This window comes from Stegastes partitus, unplaced genomic scaffold (genome assembly GCF_000690725.1).
Source record: "Stegastes partitus isolate 25-593 unplaced genomic scaffold, Stegastes_partitus-1.0.2 Scaffold170, whole genome shotgun sequence".
Lineage (NCBI taxonomy): Eukaryota > Metazoa > Chordata > Actinopteri > Pomacentridae > Stegastes > Stegastes partitus.
This window is the reverse complement of record NW_007577901.1, coordinates 261,901-283,916: the sequence shown is the minus strand read 5'-3', so window position 1 is coordinate 283,916 and position 22,016 is coordinate 261,901. Positions and strand designations below refer to the sequence as shown.

The 22,016-nt window shown below is 39.7% G+C and overlaps 1 protein-coding gene across 1 annotated transcript in view; it reads right to left on the bottom strand.

Annotated features, from left to right (window-relative positions):
• The window catches only part of LOC103355874 (diacylglycerol kinase zeta-like), a 95,784-nt gene that overhangs the window by 20,176 nt on the left and 53,592 nt on the right, over window positions 1-22,016 (bottom strand). Inside the window, exons 25-30 of the mRNA XM_008279813.1 lie at window positions 19,658-19,724; window positions 15,953-15,993; window positions 13,460-13,605; window positions 9,657-9,737; window positions 2,860-2,949; window positions 1,525-1,581 (exon numbers count right to left, since the gene is read on the bottom strand). Coding sequence (XP_008278035.1) covers window positions 1,525-1,581; window positions 2,860-2,949; window positions 9,657-9,737; window positions 13,460-13,605; window positions 15,953-15,993; window positions 19,658-19,724 — 482 coding nt within the window. The remainder of the gene's footprint in view (window positions 1-1,524; window positions 1,582-2,859; window positions 2,950-9,656; window positions 9,738-13,459; window positions 13,606-15,952; window positions 15,994-19,657; window positions 19,725-22,016) is intronic.

Below are 22,016 nucleotides of genomic sequence, written 5' to 3'. Positions count from 1 at the left end.
ACAAGCTTTCCAGCATCTACAAAAACATTGGCTTGAGCAAGATGAGGAACTTCCACCTCATGAGCTAAATAATGCTCATTCCATTCTATTGTGGAAAGGGGTTGGCATTCAGAACAATACACTGACCCACTTACAACATAGATATTTTTCACAAGTCCAAACTCTGGAACATTATTGATGACATTATAGATAGTCTTTCAACTTTTGTACTTATTTCCATGTTGCATAATCCACGATACAGAGACAATATAATCCACTTCCTCAGCTCCAAAAAAGTCCTTCATCTTCCCCTCAGACACAGGGCCCATTTCCAGTTCACTCGAAAATAGTGGATGTTTCTCATGCACATTTAGACTACATTCATATAGTTGGTTGTGCTTAACAAGAGATTTACAAATGTTCTTAAAACTACTTTTCAAAGCCCACTGCTTGAAAAAACAATGCTCGGACTCAAAGCGCATGCACATATGCCTCACCGTGGGGCCAAGTGCGTGGATCTGTGAGGGGAGATGCAAAAGGTAATGCTGATTAGGTATGATATTCATATCTGGAAAAAGTAGTTTGAAGTCTTTCAGATGTTGCTCTATTAGGAGGAGAGTTGAGAGAGCAATAATAATGACAATAATAATGCATCTTAAATTTTGTACTCAACATGAACGGTAAAAAAGCAAATATCTACTTTTGAGTTAAAAACACCTACTTTTAGGTATAGCTGGCTTATCCTAAAACACAACACCTCTAAATGCTGTCATAACAGGACTAAATATAAGGATTTCCAGCTCAGTGTAAAAAGGCATTACATCTCAAATTGCTTAAATTAATCCTTGTAATCTTGTTTCAAGTACAAGACAGTCTTAAATCTAGAGAAGTGCCACATAACATAACTCAAAATAAGCTGAATATATCTCAAATGGAGAAGTTGAGATGAAAGTTATTAAAGCAAAAATCTAGTTTTGAGTGAAAAAAATACTATTTTTTTTTTTTAGCATTTGTGGCTTATTCCAAGACACCAATCTTGAAAATACTGGTAAAATATAGCTTAAAATAAGTTGTACCTGCTAATTTCAAGATCTCAATATTCTAAATATCACGTCTTATTTTAAGAAATCTTACCAAGCAAATTTTCACTTGCTCTATTGGCAGATTTTTTCACTTACTTCAAGGTAAAAGTACCTTGATGTAAGTTTTTTTTTCTTGTTTTGAGAAGGGCATTTTTTCCAGTGTACAGATCGGACTGTAGCACCGTGTCAGTGTAAGATGTGTCGAACACAGCGGCCAGACACTTTCCTAACTGTAAATGTACAATTCGAAGGTGAGGAAAACTCAGCCATTCTTATTGTTAGGTGATGATACACTGATGAAAATATAATTAAGAGCTTTATATTCCATTTCAGCTAATTGATCCCCCTAAAGCCTACACAGTGGACCTTTAAGCAGTGCTACAGGTTAGTGGAGAGAAAACAACCAGCTGTGACAAAGTTGCCAATAGAATAACAGTACCAATATGCTTATAAGGGTACCTACTTGTGTCTTAGGTTAAAATCAGCAGCAGCAGTGTTGGAACGATGGATGCAACCCGCCCTGTAAAACACAAACCAGTAACCATGTAGTGAAAAGCAAGAAACACAGGAAAAAAAATTCTATTATACCACATATAAAATAGAAAAAGAAGAGAAAGTGACTCGCCATTATTTTAACACAACAGTAGCATCATTTTTGAAAGTTGAACTCAATTTCATGCTGGTAAAGCCATACGGTAGCGATATCTGTCAATTCAAGTTTAAAGTGGGTTTATTATGCATAACCCTAACTATAACCCTAACCCACGGTATTAGTTCTGTGATGAGAAAGAAATAAAACAGATTATTATTTCTATTTTAAAGGCTGCGTCAGCCTGTAACTCTGTGGCTGAACTGGCCTCTCCTGCAGTACCTGTAGTTAGTTACCTGCAGTAAGAAACAAGCTGCCATCAATTTGGTGTGTGATCATTTCGCCACCTGAAGTCACTTGATTTAGTTTCTTTTTCAGTTTTTTTGACGAAAATGTGTTTATTTGTTCACAAAAGACTGTATATAAAAGATGGACGAAGTGAAACCAATGCAGAAGTACCTTAATACCTCTAACAGCCAGCAGGGGGCGACTCCTCGGGTGTCAAAAAGAAGTCTGATTGCATATGAAAAAATAAACCAGCTTCTCACTTGATTGGCTATCTCAGTAAACATTTTCCCGAACAGTTCATCATCTCAATCACTATTTCCAAGACTTCTCGGACGCAGGATGTTTCCCATTTAGTAAATTATGGTTCCATTTAGAATTAAATAGAGTAAATGCTTGAGAGTTGGTGTATGAACTCAACCAAACACAGACTGAAAATGCACCTTAGATAGACAGCAACTCAAAGAAAATGTGGTGGCTGGGAATACAAGTCTGGTTTTTGGACTTTTGCTGCTCTTTGTTGGTGAGGTGATAACAACCTACTGAATCTATAAGAAGGTGGAGGAGGCTCCGACTAACAGCTATTAAATAGACTGATTACTTTCAAACAAGGTTGTCAATGCTAGTGACGGTGCCCAAGCTATCTTATGTTCTTTCTTCTCGAAGAATCTAAATAGTCCAATATCTCATATTTGTAACAATGGCCAGTTTTCCAAAATTGGAAGATTGTGCTTTTATATAACTCTTAACAGGTGCTTGTTTAACCAGAGTACCAACAGACACACATCCTTTGAACACCACCACAGCCCTTGTATGTGATTAATGCACATTTTCAGCCACATTGCCTTTTGTATTGACACAATCAACTTCTTGCACACAACATGCCACCCACCTTACAAAGTCTGTGTATAATAATATACTAACCGGGTGAGTTTGCTGGCCGCAGGTGTTGTGCTGTGTGTTAAAGCTTCAGCTGCAGAGCTGTCACTGTTGACTCGCTGCCTCTGGGAAGAACTACAGCCGAACAGAGAAGAAAACAAAGTCATTGAACAAACTCCAGGTCAGCCAGAGAGCCTGCAGCGAGGACTTGATGTTTCCTGTTCTGAGGGAAAGAGTCAGAGGTCTTCAGCATCAGGAACACATGCTGTGGAGGTGTTCTGTACCAGGTATGAAAAATGTGATGTACTGACTTTCCTGAGATCTCACCGTTTTTCTCTGAGTGAAATAGCTTCCCCAAATGAATGTGTTTTCGATAAATCTTCTAAACTTTACCATAAATACTAGTTTCTTCAAAGGAATATGCAGCGAATCAGGATTCATGCTCTAAAAAGATTCTCACATAATTCACTTGCTGAGGCATTCATGGCTTTATCCTTGATGACAATAGCTCAGCAAGATTTGTGTTTCAAAACCTTTTTATTGTCTGTCTTCAAATGTCAAAGGGATGAGCCACTACATTTTTTTTTTCAACCTCCTTGTATTCACTTTTGTGGTACTTTCGGGTCCTTGCAATAGATACAGTTAAAGAGTTGAACGCTGAGATAATGAGCATGAGTGAGATAAAGCAGAGAAAAGAAGAAGGACAAGCAAAGCATTCTGAAGGATGTTAAAGTAGGACAGGCTTAGGGCGAGGCAAGAAGAAGTACAATTCTGTGAATTTTCAAAACATAAGAAACTGGTAGCAGCCGAGGGAGTCTGTCACAAAGTCCCAGAACTCCACCACCAAGAAAATAAGCTGCAGACGCCGTGTGTTGTTTAGCAGAGCAGAGCAACAATGATGAGATACCATCTGGTCTCTGAGCAGGGTTCATAAGGTCAGTATGTTCTTTAACTCAGGGCTCGAAATCATCTCCTGACGGATTTTTCTGAGTACATATATGAACATCTTTCCAACAACATATGCTCACATTCACCTGACAGGAAACAGAGTAATGGCTATCCTCTAGAAGCAGATGTAGGTTAAGGTTGTTAGAGCTGTAAAACCTCTAAGGGAGGAGGTCAGGGTCGATGGCTGGGTCTACAGAGTTTTTTTTCTACGAGCACATAACAGCATTGTGTGAACCCATTTGGCTTGAATGTAACACACGTTGATTTCTATGTTAAAGTCCTGCTTTAAGTACGACGGGAAAAACGCTGCAGCTGCTGACAGATAACCTTCATTATTAAATGACATGATAGGCGTCTGACTACTGGGTGCTTTTTGTTTATCTTACATGCTGTATTTATATTTGTGCATTTAGAGGCTTTGGTTCTGTTAATTTGGAGCTTACTTTAACACAGTGAAGCATGAAACCACCTGTTCAAGTGAGATGCGTCCATCTAAAGTTGTGATGATGCTATCAGCAGCGTAAATATGACACTGAGCTATGAGTCCAAACCTTCGACCAAGCTTCCTGTGTCAACCATCAATCGGATCAACAAATGATCTATTTTCTCAAGTCGATCCTTCAAGGTCCACTTACTCTCTTGTTCAGGAGCTCTTGACTGTATCACATGGGCCTGTTGCCATGGAAATCTAAATGTCCACCTTTCCATAATTCTTGCTGTAGGATTTTTTTTTTTAATCCACACCCACATAAAACTTGTATATGTGACCTTTTTGTGTCATTTAGGTATAAGTACTCACTAAACCGCAGTGGCACCGTGATAAACACAGCTCTCCTGTGCAAAGTCAAGCATCTGGAATGTGATTAATGTTGTTCAGTCTGGTTATCCATGTGTTCATGCACTGGGAAGTCGTTTCTGATGTACACTTTTAACATTGTTCTTTTTTCTTTTTCTCCTGAAATACACCTCATTAATTTTTCAGACGTTCCCGGACATGTGAGACCCTGATTGCGTCCGCCCTCAAAAGACTCTCACTGGATGCCGACAGTGTAAACTGACAGTATATGCGAAGCGATCGGGTCAGAAATCAGCTTAAAAAAAACAAACTGTTTTGTGTGTAGGTGTCTTTCAGTGTGTTTGTCAGAGAGACAGAGGGACGGAGAGAAACAGAAGAGAGGGAAGTAATTATAGTGGGAGGAATAACGCTCACCTCTGGCCCTGCGTGGGCAAACTGCTACACTGTTTGTGCGATTGTGCGAGTGTGTGCGTCTAAGTACAGTAGATTGGTGTGACTCTCGAGTGCTCTGACATGCATTACGTTCCTCGCTCCATCCACTGTTTTTCTGACTCTATCTTCCTCCCAAACCCATCTCTCCCTCACTCTGCCCCTGCCTCTCGGTCTCATCTCTCCTCCTCATCCTCCCACTCAGTGCACTCAGCATTGCAAATCAGCCCGCCAACACACACACGTGCGTGCACACACACAGACACACACACACACGCACACACACACACACATAGCCAAAGGGAAGTGTTGTCAGGATCAGCAGGTTGTGTTGCTCTGCCTATACTCACATTGTACCTGTTACTTAATTTATTCCCTCTTTCTATTCTGCATGCTAATCTTTATATGTTCACATTTTGTATCAGCACCTCAGATGCCGGGAGAAATCTGTGATCCTGCGAGCGTTTAAAAAAAAAAAAAAAAGTATTTCCCCACACTGTTGTGTTGATGTTTTGATAAGTCAAAGTGTTGACGGCTGAGACACATCAGATAATTCAAAAGTAAATCCAGTTACACGCTCCAAACCAAACAACCCGTCTGCACTTACAGCTGTTAGTGAGGGTCAATTAACTTTAGCGATTCTATCAGTGCAGTGGATCCACTCGTGTTTGGACTAATAACCACCATTCATTACTGTAATGGTGCTGAAGAGCACTGGTGCTGATGGGCGAACACATCACATACATTATGCGATCAGGAAATAAGAGAGGCTGTCGCATTAACATGTCGGAGGAACAACATGACATAGTTTACTGCTTTTATTAACTGAAGTAATCACATCTCTCATGTTTATGCGCACAATATCGCTGGCACCACTGGAAAAACATGAGCCTGTTTATTAAAAACACTAATTTTTACAGTCATCCAGCTGCTGTTTTATCTGTGTCTTCATAGGAGGCGCTGCAATGTGCAGTTTTTGCTGATCGTCTTGTCATTTATGCAATATATATATATATAAAATCATATATATATATATATATATATTTTTTTTTAATGAGAAGTTTTCCCATTTTTTTAGTACTCCCAAATGAGGACATTTCAAATTAGACTTCTTTTTTTTTTAATTTCTGTTATCTTGAGTGACTGTAGTGACAACACACATTTATGGCAAAATACTGAAGGTGAAGAATTTAAAAAGTTGAGTATCACTATGAAACTTCCCCAGCTGATTACTTACATTAAAGCAGCTATTTTTTGTATTACAAGTTTTCTGAAAATGTATGTTAATATATGCAATGATCTCATTAAAATTGTGTACATTTTCATTCATTTCCAGAACTGAAATCTGAACTTTGGATAAAGTCGTGTTCAAAATTCTTCTTTTATTTTGTTGACGTACTACAGCCTGAGGTTTGTCTCTTTTTATTGCTCCATAAATCAGAAAATATTGCCAAGAGCTAGGGGGGAAAAATACATTTTCGACGTGTTTTTAGGAATAAAGTGTTCATAAATCAGGCTGTGAATGATATATGAACAAATGTTCTTTAAAAGGAAACCTAGAATACGTATAGAAAAAAAGGAACGTTTGGTTTGTAGAATTTGATGCTGAAGTGGAGATTTATGGCTCAGAGTAGAAGAAAACCAAAAACTTTTAAAAATTCAATGCATTTTTATGTGTAAAACTGTAGGTTTAAAATGTAACTAACAGATATAAACATGAAGCCTTTGTTTGTTACTTACATTAGTCTATTACACAGCATGCCCAGTGATGCTGGATAATAGTATCACAACATTAATGAATTATTTACTGTTGTTTTATCAAGAAAGGGGTCCACTGAGAATAAAACCACTCATTAAACTATAATATCATGAAGAAACAGTAAAAATCTACAGGTTTAATTTGCCTACATTTCTTTTTATTTTCGTAAAAATCTGCACAGTTAAGAGTCTTATAGCTGTTGCTTTCTAATAAAAGTGTGCAGTGATGCCTTGTTTTCTATTATAATTAATTGAATTTATGGCTATTTAAACATAACAGCTATCAGGGGAGGTCTGAGTGTTTAGGGTTCAGATCACAACAGCTCCACTTCCTGTTCGACTCCTGGCTGGTTGGAACTTTTGCTGCGTATATATCTCCGCTTCGTTTTTCAGCCTTAATATTGCAGAGCTTGCGTTGTGTTTTCAAGCCTGTTTTTTTGAGTGATTCATTCAGTCAGCGTTTGATTAGTCTGTTTAACTGATGGGGTTTCTGAAGGCTCCCGCCGTGGGTCCTCCTGTGTTTTTCCTGCCACAGAGGAAAACGAGTTCACAATATTTTTACAGCACGAGGAGAAAATCTGTCACACAAGCGTGTACTGCGGCTGTCACAGATGCCGAGCCGTTTGAAATGCTTAAACCGAACCTTGAATGCACCTGCAAGAAATAATCCCAGAGTTTCTCAGTATTTCAGTTATTATAGGAACACTTATTTCAAGCATACCGCTGACAATAGTCTAGATTTTTTAAATAAAAACAAATCTGCAGAGCCAAACTAACAGTAAATGAGGCCTGCAAATGCCATAAAGCTCCACTGTCATCTTAAGACTATTAAAACTCTCCGCTGAGCCACATTGTTGCACTGGATGACACATTCCTTCATTACGACGAACAAACACACCACATAGTGTAAAGATTGCGGATTATTCCACTGCGTATAAGATCAGATAAAAGTTTCTTCAAAAGTTTCTTCAAATGAAGCTACAGAAACCATCAAAAGCTCCGATGAAACTGTCTGTCTTGAAAACCATCCCAGCAAAGACGCATACAGTTTTCCCTCCGCAGCAGAGGACGAGTTCTTCAGAGTTAGCAGCCTCAGAAATCACCAATTAACAGCAGCTCCGATTAGAGCCCACATCAATGTTTCTCGCAGTTCAAGCAGCATCTCAACTGTTGGAGGAGAATGTGGGAATCAGGACTTCATGCTGCAAAGAAACCACGACTGAGGAGAGAACTGTGTGGGACAAGAAACTGTACATTAGACCAACGGACACCTGGACTTTGGTCTGATGAGTCCAGATGTGAGATTTTGCAGCAGTGGCTTTGTGACACAGACTATGTGTGGTTTCTTCTTTCAGGCATGGAGGAGGATTGTTGGTGATTTATTCAGAATTTAAGGCAACCAGCGTGGCTACAATGACATCCTGCAGAGACAATCCATCCCATCTGGTTTGAGCTTAGTGGGACCATCATCAGTTCTTTAACAGATCAATGACCTCCAGGCTCTCAAAGTTCTATTTGACCAAGAAGCAGAGTGATGCAGTCAAAATCAACTGAGAGTGAAAAGTGAAGCAAATGCAGCCAACAAGTGCTCTGCATGCGTTGGAACTTCTTTCGGACGAAAGGTGACGACCTTGTGAAGCTGGTTGGAGGATGATGAATGTGAAAAGAAGGACACTTTAAAGAATATAAAAATCTAAACATGCTTGTTGCTTTGTTTAAGGCTTTTTTTTTTTTTAGTTACTAAAAAATTCTAAGATGTTTTTTTAAGAGTTTCCTCCATTGGCTCAACCTTAGAGATAGAAGCTCGGAGAGTTGCTGCTCCTTTGCGTCAAAAGGAACCAACTGAGGCTTTTTTTTTTTAGTAGGTTTTGCAGGTACGTCCAACTGGGAGGACCTCACTGGAGGGATCACATATCTCATCTGGCCTTGGAACACCTTTGGATCCCCCCAGAAGGAGCTAGAAAGCATTGCTGGGAAACAAGACCCTGCTTTGTTTGCTAGCACTGTGACCAAACCCCCAATAAGCAAAAGAAAATGAATGGATTTAGTAGTTTTGATGTCTTTTTGTATAATGTGGAGCAAACCCTTGAGTTAGAAGATGCGCCCAAACTTTTGACTGGTGCTGCATTTGTGAAGTGTTTGTAAAGATTACCATCTAAAGTAGGAAGCGGGTGCCTCAGGCGAACACACACTGGAAGATGCAAACACATCCTTGGCTTTGTTATTTCTGTAGGACTTCCTGACAGTAAAAAAAAAAATACAGAATAACATTAATTTTAATTTTTTTTTCTAAAAATGAGTGAACAGAGAACAAGAAGAAAGTCTTGATCTGTTTTTCTCTGTGTACAGCCGTTCTTATTCTGCCTTAAAGAGCATCATCAGACAGCTGCTCTAACAGGTTCCTGTAGGTGAGAATTTAATCTGTGTGAGTGTGTCTGTGTAAATATGGTTAAAAGGATTTCATATGGAGGAAGGGCAAGCAGAAAAAATGTGTTATCCATAGACACACACACCAAGAACACACACACAACCAGAACTAATATTATAGTAACACTGTTTCTCAAGAGGGAAAATAAACTGGAAAAAATGCAGATAAAAAAAATATTATTCATGCATTTATACACCTACGCACACACTTATACGCGTGCACAAACACACTTCGAAACGATGCACGTCATGCAGGCTTTGTGATCTAACAGGCTCCATAAACTTGACAACACAAACTGTAAACCTCGCTGAGATTTGCCACGGCTGCTCAGCCAATCAGAGCCACCCGAGCTCCTCTCACAATAGCAGCCGTATAGATTGATGTCATAATGCAACTTGACATCCACTTTCCTGCATCTCTGTTTTATGTCTCCCTACTCTGGAGCAAACTTCAGAGTAACTATAAAACCACACACACATTTACGGTATGTTTAATGAGGAAGATGGTGAAGATGTAACGGGGGAGACAAAGACTTTGCTGGAGGTCTGATTAGAGGAGTTTTCCCTACAGATAACCAAAAACGTATGAAGTCACAAAACTTTCCTTCATCATCCAGTCAATAAAAACCATGACATGACCTGAGACTGTCGATCGCTGATGTGGAATCTCAATGCCACCATTTAACTGGAGACACAATAACACACCCACCTGTATCCCTGTTATAGAGGCTCTGCTTGTTGCTAACCCTTCAGACTCCAGGCAGTTTCTAGGTGCTCTCGTTTTTTACTGTAACATAAAGTCCTGCACCTCCATGGAAACAGCACAATCATGACCAGAAGTAGAGAAATCAGAAAAGTCTATTTTGGACTATAACAAAGTTCTAATGCCACGAATCACAAATAAAATAAAACCAAAAGTTGGAATATACAAGTTACCTGTGACTAGAAGCACCATGAATATCGGTGGATAAACCAAAATACCGGCTGACAAGATGACCACCAGTCTGCACAAGCTTGACACGAGGAATATTCCAGCATAATAACAACTCAAAGAGCTCATATAGAAGACAAAACGTGAAAACTATGAGCAGATATGTATCCAATAGAACCGACTTGAATCCAACAGAACACCTTTGGGGCATTTTGAAGATAATGGTGCAGCAACACAAACCCTCCAGCAAAGAGCAGCTGAAGAACAGCAAAACAACTCAAATCTGTGCAACTCTGGTATCGTCCATACTGAGGTGGATTGAGTCTGTCTTAAAAAATTAAAGAGGATATAAGTATTGACTTTTGTTGTGCTAAATTTCAACTTCGTGGCCTGTATTTTTAATATAGCAAATCTAAACTGTTCGCTTTTAATGTTACAGGAGATCAGATACCTACTGTTCAACTTAGAGGTAATGCATCTACTGTAAGGTGATTTGAATCCTTTGATATTTAAGCAGTATTGCACAGGGATGCACCTACTTCTGTTGCATGTGCACATACAATAAATTTGCAACAGCAAATATGTTTTTAGAAAGATTACGTTTTATGTCACAAGTATGTAATGAGGATGCAAACCTTATTCTCTCGTGTGAAAGTCAAGCGCTTTATACGCCCAACCACCTCCATACAATTTCTTTGAACTGTACTGGATTAGGAAAACGTTTGCCAGGAAACATAATCCAGGCAGCAATTATATTTCCTTTGCAACACATTTCACATATCCATTTGATAGTGTATAATCGCAATTTTTAGGACGCGGGGTTGCAAAAAAAAATGTATGCAGAAAGAAGCCAGTGTGCACAGCAAATGACATGCACTTGATTTTGGATGTGGGACTTTTATTCAAAGACCTTTACAAATTTCCTCTCATTCATCTATTCACACACAAACACAGGCTCACTAAGCGCAAAATGCGGAGAGCTCAGATCATTGGGAGCGATTTCAGTGTGTTGCTTGGACACACTGATGTGTAAACGGTGTCGGCAGGACAGAATTGCGCCACCCACCCTGTGATTAGTGGACAACCTACCCCACTGTGTGGGCGTATTCAGGTGAAACAGGTACTTTGATCAGTATGCAACTGCAAAAAGGCTTAAAAAGAAGATAAATCTGACTGAGTGGTGGTTAATGAATTCAAAATTCTGTTCTCATCACTGTGGAGCAGCTGAGCCAATCAGAGTGATTAAAAAAGGCTCAACATTTGGACGAGATTTAACTTTTAGAATGAGAGGTACACATGACCACACCTTTAGCTTTTATTTCTGATGTATCGCATGTCATAAACCATCACATTGTAGTTTAATATACAAAAAAAACATATCAACTGTAATGCATTTGGACAATAAAAGTCACTGTTGGTCAGACCTGTAGCTGTTTGTGTATTGGTATCTTTTAAAGTCCTGCTCTTCTGATTTACATATTTTATTTGCTATTATTATTACATGGCATATTAAAGTAAATTCAACTGCCTGCACAAGTGTGTTATCTTTTGTGTGATGTTTAAAAGCTTAAATTGTAAGTAAGACAGAAGTAATTGATAGTTTTGAACCATCACACACCTTTATTTGATTCATTTTGTACTTAATTCTAAACTGAAGATAATATTAACATTGAATTTAAATTAAAAAGTGGCCTCCGCAGCTACGACTCACAAAAACACACTGTGTGCATCCTTGACAAACCTGCTAAATGTATTTCCTTCCTCATTAATGGTACTAAACACGTTTCAATAATCCTCCTTATCTAGCAATACAAATATCTAAGAAATACGGCCAAACGTATTATCACTATCAACAAGTCATTTCACGCTGCTTTATCTGGGTGAACCTGCCACCCCTGCTCGAGCCACATGCTAATTTCAAGGTCAAGAAATCACCAAACTGTCAAAGCACAGTTTGCGATGGTCACAAAAACAGTGTTCTGGGAACGAGATGGAGCATTGTAAGTACTTTGCCTTGTGGTCCAGCAGAGGCTTCTCCTAAAAGTCACAGTCGGCTTGTCTTTTATCCGTCAGTAAAGCAGGTTAATCAGCAGCAGTGGAGGGGGATGGTAGCCAGTAGCCTGCATAACCACGACGCTGAAGCTCCACATCATAGACGGTAAAAGAAAAACGCTGTCTGCAGGACAACCACAGCAAACCACACAGCGTAGGTACCAGAAACTAGTGGAGCAATGTCAGCTGTTACACCTCAGCAGAAGCTTGTACATCGCACGTAAGACCCATTTATATGAACATGCTGCCACTGTTTCAGGAAGAGGTTTTCAGGATGAGGCCAGTGGTAAGTCTTGGTTACAATATCGCGTAGATGTGCACATTGAGAGCTGCGTGAACTTTATTAGATGTTGTATATTCATATTCTGCACATGCACACTACTGCCTGTGTATCACAAAATTTGCATCACACATTTGGTCAGTCGACACTCGCAAATGCAGAAAGTCTGACATCAGCCTGATCGATTCTGGTTCTATAAGTAAGTAGGGGCTTCATGAAGGTCAATGTAATGCAAATTTCATTGCACCAGTATGCATGCGTGGAATAAACGGCGATGTCTGTGGCTGTTCGTGTGCGCGTCCACAAGGGAGTACAATCATCGCTTAATGGGCTGGCGGTGCAGAACACTATATAAGTTGTGTTAGAATTAATTCAAACAAAGTAGGTTTGAATTTCGCTTCTACTTGACTCTCAATGAGCGGTCTTAAGAGGAAGCTTGGATTTTTTTGCCGAAAAGGTCGGGGTCAGACAAGAGATCAGAGTTCTGCCTGTTACTGTTAAATTCAACCTCGACTGAGACGCGATGAGAGTTTAGCGTTGGAGGAAATACAAAGAGTTCTATTGTGGCTCCATTTGCTAAATGTAAATGTCTCTGCAGTTAGTGAAATTTTTCACACCGTTTCTTCCCTTCCTGCCTTGTTATCGACACACTCGCAGATGAACGTTTCCCACTGCCGGTGCCTTTACTTTGCAAGTAAGTTTCATGATTCAGTTGCTTTTCTTTAGGTTTGCTTCCAGAAGTTTCAATATTGCAGCAGTTGACCCATTTTTCTGTAGGTATCTGTCAAAATCTTTGCAGACTGTGAAGCGCTGTGATTTACTATCAGTGCTTGCCAGAAGACTATGTATTTGTGTACAGAAGAGATTTCCTCTGGAAAGTCACGGCAGTCCTTGATGCCAGTGAGACAGAAGGTGAAAAAATGGTCACTGTGTGTTTGAGCTGTTTGAGAGTTTTGGGTGCCTTCAAGGACTAGCTAGTCAGGTCAAGTTAAACTGGTGCTGATGCTGACAGTGACTGACCTACCTGCTGTTCACCAGGCCAGAGGACAAAGGGTTAACCAGATCGGGCATGGCTGAGGGGGAGGTGCCTACTGTTGCCATAACAACCAGCTCAGGATCCAGGATGAAGATCTCTTCCTGGGAGATTTCAGATACGTAGTTGAGATGTTCCTGAAAGTTTCAACAAACAGCCAGAAGGTATTATTAAAACCCTGCTGAGAAGAGGATATTCGTTTTAAGTTTCTTATTACATGTAATTAAAAAATCTTAATTAGCCAACAGCAATTAGCAGAATAAATGGCTGCAGCAAAGACTAGCTGTGCACAGTTTGGCTGCTTATTTATCTTTGGTTCTACATTCATTTCAAAAACATTTTATATACTATGCTTGATTTGATGGATGGTTCTTCAGTAGAATAATGCAAGATAAACAAACTGCCATTTATATCAATGTAACCAGTCTAATATTAAATCATCAGATTTTGTTCAAATGTACTTTGAGTGGTGGGAAGTTATTTAGGGAAGGATTTTTCTACATTTCTAGTCCGAAAACAAAAGATACAGTTCTGGCACTTTATTGTTCTATACTTTTCAATTTATTACAAACTGAAATGTCCATAAAAAATACAATTATACAGCAGAGAAGACTGTAACGAGTCAGATTAAGGAGACTCACTAAGAAATGTTACTCCAGTTTAAACAGGAGCTGAAGTTTATTTGTTGCTTCCAGATGTTTAGGAGTCTTTCCTCTGAGTTTATGAAATACTTGCAGCAGGATCCATATGAGCGTCTCCAAAGGTAGAAAGTTAGATATATTCACACATGTGGAACAACAGCCAGAACATTATTTATTACTTGTAGTTATAAATTATCCCCAACATGGAGACCGGATGGATCAGGATCTAACAGAAGCAGCTAAATTATTTGCTACATAGCAACTGTCTTCAAGTCGAGCAGTCGGGAAATTTGTATTTTACTGTTGGTAAAGTAGTTTGATTGTCATCCCACATGGACAGAATTTTCAGTGTTTAGAAAATCATAAATAAACTAGGCTGCTATTTGTTTTGACCATTTGAAAAGCTGCTACTAGTTTAGATTCATTCCATTATCATACATCACTTTGTGTTCTGTTCAATCTCATATAAGAACTATCACACATGTACTGTGGCTCCGTCTGTCACCTTCTGAATGAAGACGTAAAGAACATTAAGAGTGAATGATGAAGCAGTAGTGTTACATATCACATGTCTAAAAGTGGCTTAAAATGCCTGACCAATCCCTGTGACACTAAAATATTTTAAAATCCAGCTGTCGTAAAGCAGCTCAGCCATCTCCCACAATGTCCTAAAATCTTAATAAGCTTTAACATGGTTGTCAGATCTGTTAGGTAAACAGAATTTGTCTTGATTGCAATAAAAGACGCGTGACCACGGACTCTGGGATAATCTGTGAAAATGAGGTGATAAATAACCCACAGAACACAAGGCTACATACTGCATGGAAGTACGATTCTTTGTGCAGAAATAAACGCCTGTCCGCTCAATTACAGGATCCATATGTAACTGAATGGGGCGATACTGCGAGCGCTGCTCTCAGAGATCACATTTTTGATGAACTCACAGCTGCCTTAAAGTAGAGCACCTGCTCTCTGAAGAAAGTTTCTGCAGCCGCATTAAAGCGAGGGAAGGGTATAGAGGTATGGAGGTGTACATGGAAAAGACTAAGTGGCAGCGCAGCCTGTGCTTCGTCTCTGACAGTGAAAAACAGAAAAGAACTGAATATTAACAAGACGCAGTCGCCAGATGCACAATAGTGAACCACTTGTCAGAGTATTATGCCAAGTACACCTTCCCTGCGCTGACAATGGGAATAATTAAGCATCTGGCAGGAAACCAAACTGTGTTGACGCTAATGGAACAGTAGACATCTGCTTCCATTCCTGTAACATGAAGTTTGCCACACGGAAAGAAACAGAGGAGGGACAAGAGGGGTCACTTTCAGCGACATGTCCTCCTGACTGTTCAAAATCTGAGTTTGATTCATTTACGGAAATGCCTTTGAACGGTGTCCTCTACTTGTCCGACTGCTGAAATCACAACGGGAGAAGCTCTGAGCTGATGAAACTGTTGGTAAACTCATCTTTGTCAGGAAATGTGGGCAGCATTGACGGATTATTTGCTACCAGAGTTTCGTCTTTACGCAGAACTCTATCGGAGAAGCAGGTTGTTTTAGTCATACGCTGCCCACAAGAAAGACTGTAAATTCTTAGGTGTATTAAATAGAATTTAATCAGCTTACATGTACTTCTGGTGCCAAACAGGCAACTAAAGCCAGAGTTTGAGGTGTGCTTTCTGCTGAAACATTATATAACAGAGCAACATTTACCATCAGTTTATCTGGGGTTAGTGTCATTATAATGGAAAGCATGCTAACCAATTTCTATTCTGAGTGCAGCCGCCTCACAGGTGGTGTGGCTGACAGTGGGTCAGCTGAAGCCGAGTCGGGTCAGACCCTCTTACCTGTGCTCTGTCTATCCTGTAGAAGCGATCCGCTGTTGTAGCTGAAGAGACAAACAGAAACACAGTGTTAGCCATTGAAATACAACCTGTGGTAAAAAATGAATTATCACTCAATAGAAGCCTTCTTTAAATTCATCTTTTTGTAAAGCAGGTTGTTCCAGGCAATCATTAAAAGTTCTGGTGAAAAAAGCAAATAGCTTTCATCCTTGTTAACTCGTACATGTGCTGCCTCCCGCCTGCTGTAGCAATTATTCTGGGAACAACTGACAGCCTGCAGTGTAACAAGACAAGGCAATGTCACCACGCTGTGAGAAAGCACATTCAGTCAATCTATCTGTCTCCTACGCTCCGAAATAATGGAATCTCACTCCAACAGACAGCAGAGAAGGTCCATTCATTTTGTAAGGACTGCAATGGTGACCAGTGTGACTGCAGGTTTCTAGTAGTTTTCTGACTGTTTTAATTAGTTCACCTTTGCTCCGGGTGGTTATAATAAAGATGTTCCACTTTTGCGTTAATGAAGTTTTGTGTGTGCATCCAACAGCTATTGAAACCCTCTGAGCCCCCAAAACCCCAAACATGTTGTTGAAAAAATGACCGTTTATCAGAGCCAGAAATAACGCAAAGAATAATCTGATTTTCAACTTTCCATCACATGTGATGTGCAGTTCTGTTGTAAAAGCTGACCAAACTTAAGCTGGAAACTGTGATGTTAAATCCAACTGTGATGTTAAATCCAAATCACTTTTAAATATGTTGCAAAAATAAACTGTTTGCACTTACTAGTTTTTGTAAAAAATCACAACCTGTCAACACAATATGAAGCTGTTAGTGACTCAGCTGTGACTAATGGTCACATGAAAAAAAAACTCAGGCACTATTAAGCTGGATTGTGCACAACTGAAGGCTGTGTTTACACCACACAGAAGGAAACAAATAAAAACCTAAGTAGTTAAATATCCATCTAGTACATAGAGTCACCATTTCCTCAGTGTTGGTAACACCTGTGAGCACTTAGAAAAAAGGTTTGCATGCTGATTCCAGGTTTCTTAATTTTTTGTAAAATAAATAATGAAAGAAATTCACTGTTTTTTAAAAAAAAATGTTTTTATGATTTGTTGCAATTTAGGAAGGGGATGTGCTGATCAGGGTTTTTTCCTCCAATCTTAAACCTTTTGCCTTGATAATAAACACTTCAGTTATTGTAGATGAGGTGTATGAGCATCACCTCTTAGTATTTAATACTGTAGCGACCAGAGGACGCTGTTGGCAAGCAGAGATTATTGTGCTGGTTTAGCTAGCGACGGACACCATGATAAAGCCAGAGCTGGCATGTTTACTAAGAGTCCAGATTGACTAGGAAAGTATTAATATAAGCCAGAGTCTTGTTTGCGACCCATAATCATGTGTCTGTTGACTAAAACAACAATATCAGCACAGAACAAATGTCCACTGTGATTGATTTTTGTTATCAGTTAGTCAATAAGTAATTGATATTCCGCATTTATAAAGACAATTATTTAAAATTTGCATCTGTAGCATCCTGCCACAAACTGTGCTCTCCCTGTAGCACACCTGGGTGACAGCAGGAAACAGAGGACATGACAAGACTGGATCAGGACATCTCTAATGCACAAAGGACCTTTTTGAGTTTTCTCTTCGTCTTCATGGTTGTTCTGTTTTTGTAGAGGTGGAGGATTTTATGTTGTAGTGAAAAATGAGCCCACAGTGAGGAAAAACTGTGACAACCAAAGACTGCTTGGAGTTCAGGGGAGGACGCTGACACGAGACCTCTCAGTTGTTGCAGTTGAATATTTCCACATCACTCCGAAGAGGAAAATCAGTCAGGATAATTAACTCTAAACTGACCATATAGTTATCTTTTTTTTTAACCTATTTACTATTTTTACATATATATATTCCCTATTTTGTCTCTGTTGTTTTCTTTGAGCCTAATGCAATGTAATTTCATTCTCATGTGCACTGTACTGTGTAATGACAAATAAATAAAGTCTGATTGCAGCCACATACTATACTGGTGTTACTATAAAGGCCAGTATAGCACCATGGAGCATAACATCACAGTGAAGCTGATCACATGGTAATCCTATATATTCCCCATGTCCTTTTCAAACAGCTCTCCTTGCTCTCCCTTTCAGCTGAATCTTTTTTTTTTTCTTCACTCCAGCTCTCCGCCGAATCCCACCAGGACTCTACCCAGCAGAGGTGTGTGTGGGGGTTTGTGTGCATGTGCATGCATGTTTAACATTGTGTAAGAAGCCTGGTTTTTCTCCGTGATATTTTTGGTAAGTTGCTGTGTGAGATTAATATTCATAACATTCACCAATAAACAGGATCTGAGTGAACTATGCTTTCTGTTATTTTGAGGGAGTCAGAGCACAGAAACCTGTTTGCTTCAGAGGTTTGTGTCAGCGTGCACTTATCTCAGCCTTGTTGGAATCGTTTACAGTAGCGCTGCTCGGACCTTTAAGGACTTTTGATGCAGCTTTCACACAGAATACATTTGGCAGCCAACACAAAGGACCTGACAAACAAACATTTTAACCAAAAAAAAACAAATTCAGAGTGTAGCTCCGATGGTGTTTGCTGTGTTTGTGGAGGTCAGTGGATGTGTTTATGAGGAAACATGAGATTCTATATGTGCTGCCAGACGGTAAACAAGACTGGAGGTCACTGAAAATATAATGAGCTGTGGGTTTAGTCCCTCTGCCGGCTCCTTCATCCGAGCTACTGAACACAGACCTCAACAATTTAACAGTTTATCTGAGCTTCAGGTCAACATCAGCCTCCAGACAAACGAATATGAACCTCCAGCTGCTGATAGAAATGCTGGTAACGAACGAGTAGGGTTTCATGGTGATATGATCTGAATAAAAATGTATGGACTTTTACCAGATGAAGGTTTTTTTTTTTTTTTTTCATCCTCTGAGCCAGAAATCAAAATTTCAGCAGCACTAAGCTTAAATAGTTTTATTCCTATTTATATTCTGAAGGTTTTTACAGAGGGGTCAGTTCATACATGATTCACAGCCTGATTTATAGAACATTTTATTCCTAAAAACATGGTGAAAATTGATTTTTTTTCTCTCTCTCTCTTTTTTTCTGGCCGTTAGCAGTATTTTCTGATTAATGGAGTTATATAAAAAAGTGCTACCTAAATCCCCTCTATACCTTCAAAGCTGACTTTATTCAAAGTTTAGATGAGAATAAATTCATAACTGACACTTAAGCTGTTTGAAGTTGACAAATCTAGCTTCACCTTCATATTATAAAGAGAAATGCAGCCACCCTCTTCACCATTCTACATCTGTTTTATTAGTAGAGAGTATTCTTTTCAACACTGGAACCATTTAACCATGAAAATGATCACTGTTCATTAGCTTTAACCATGTGGTTTTAGTTCCTTTAAATCGAGCAGACCTTAGCCTCGGGGGAGGCAGATTAGAAAGTCATTCTGAGTCATTTCTCAATGCTGTGTCATTGGGATAATTTTGGAACAAATTGACAAGCCGTCGAAAATTGTAATTTTAGTGAGAAGATGAGTAACAGACTCACTCTCAGCCATCAGAGGGTTGAAGACAAGAACCGACTTCTCTGATTCCTGATTCTCATGCAAATACAAACACGTGTAACTGAACGAGCACAAATGATTCTGTTTTTAAGTAATCGTAATGATGTACTCACAGTCCAGGAAACACCACTTTGGAGACAGTCTCTGCGAGGAGAGAATCTTTGGCTTGGCCGCCTCCTCCTGAATGACAAACAGACAAACGGTTAGATTACAAAGCAGGAGATAACAGCGACGGTGGAAAGAAGCTCAGCTGCTGTGAGGACGGGACTTTTTTGTTGGAAGTGATCCATCTCTGTATCAGGCAGAAAAGACAAAGAAATGGATGGATGGAACAGAAGGTCTGACCTAGAGTGAGAAAGTTAGTGAATAAGACCAAACAGGCCAACGGGGCTGTTGTTATAGATCGTCATTTGGTTATTAAGGCTTAATCAGAACTAATTTAAACCGATTCTGTCTGTACTCGTCATAAATCAAGTGACCGCAGTCGTTCCTAATTGGCACGCTGCGAGGCAGAGTCAAACGTCATGCAGGGTGACGCAAAATCGTTGAAACACGGAGAAAATAGCAAACTTTCAGACAGTCTGTCCTGGATGATGGAGTTCACTCATTTGCTCACTTGAAAAGTGACACTATTTGCCCTGTAACAGATGAAAGAAGACGGCTGAGAGAGGGATTCAAACCGGCTGATTTTTCACCTGTGACCAACCAGTGTGAAGTTCAAACATGCAGATCTATTTGTCCCTCATATCGAACACAGAAGACACAAAGGGCTCCTTGTGGATGTTTCAGAAAAGTCGTGACGTTAAAATTTGTACAGGATATAGCAGCTGGTTACAGATGGGAATGCAGCACCGTAGCATGTAAGCACCTCGTAAAGCCCAGCAGCTACTACTTCAAATACAACTCTTCTAATGATGGCTTCTGAAAGTGTGGATGATGGAGAATCTCTTTGTACAACCTCTCCTCTTTACAAGCATTAGTATCTTTTTCTTATGCATGCACATTTTGGTGCAGTCTTTTGGCAGTGTAGTCTGTGAGTGCGCAAAAGTTTAAGACATGATGCAAGTTTCTTCATATCCTGGTACGTACGCTACAACCGCAATAGCGTGCATGCTTGGTAGTAGCGTAAATGCATGGAATACGTACACACGACCTACTGCTCAGTGTTCTCCAAGTGGACTCTGTGGAGTATTATGAAAACCACAACGACTCATCCGTGGGTGTCTGCAGCAGCATGTGTTCTCAAGGGAACATCGTCAAGGCTTAACACATTCGTTCACCCATTTAACACTGATCAGCACCATCCGAGCCTCCAGTCTACCAGCGTTTGGTTGTATTATTAACCTCGTTCATAATTTCATTTAGTGTTTAGTCATCTGTATGGCATGTGGCCCTTTCACAAAGAACGCAGCACCCCATTAATTCCAATGCAAGACAGTTTTTTGCTGCACTGAAAGTTGCGAGACTATTAGAAATGAAGCATCATTCGTGCTAAGGTCTTCGCAACAAAGTGGGAGCCTCCTGTAATCTACCTGAAAGGGCCTTTACTCTGATGTTCTGACATAACCTTAACCAATCTTGACGTTCTAACCTAACCCTAACCACTGCTTACATCCTTACTCATCTGCCAGTCAAGTAGCATTTCTTTATAAGTATCTACCTTTTCCCAGATGCTACCCAGTGAAATGACGTTTTATGGTGCCTGATTGCAAATATATGAAAAAAAAAAGGCAAAGTTGGACCTGTGATCAGTCAAATCAGGATGAAGGTCACAATAAAAGGTTAAATGCTATTTATTAAGCCACTTAGACAGATAGTGACACTTGTCTGTGAATGTGGTGCAACAGACCTCAGAATAAATTAGAAGTTGTCCTCTCCACATCGCATCACATTATCCTCTTTAATCAAAACGTATGCAAATAATCAGCCTCATATTTAATTCAGCAGTGAAGTTAAATCAGCTTTGTAACGCTGAAAACTCAGGAGAATTCTGTGTCTGTGACCAGTCGAAAGTTGCCACACCTTCGTATCCACTCGCCTCATTACTGCAACTTTTTTGTATGTTGCTATCGCTTAAACTTTTTTTTTTTTTTTCCCCCTCCAGTCTCCAATTAGTTTGGAATACTGCAGCAAGACTTTTAACAAGATCAAAAAACAGACAGCATATAACTGAGACGCCTGCCACTCTGCTCTGGTTTCCCGTTAGCTGTAGACTGAAGTTGGAAATCTTGCTCTTTGTTTACTAAATGGTCTTGGCCCTGCTTCTGTGTGTGAACTGCTGCCCCTGACACCACACTGTCAGACCCCTCAGATGTGGAGACCAAAGGCTCCTGTATGTCTACAGATCAAGGCCTAAATGTTGTGGTGAAAGAACAGATGCCCCCCAAAACTGTGAGATTTCCCTCCATCAATTTGTTCTTACTCTATCAAACTTTTTAACTTAAAACACACTTTCACTTGTTTACTGTGCCT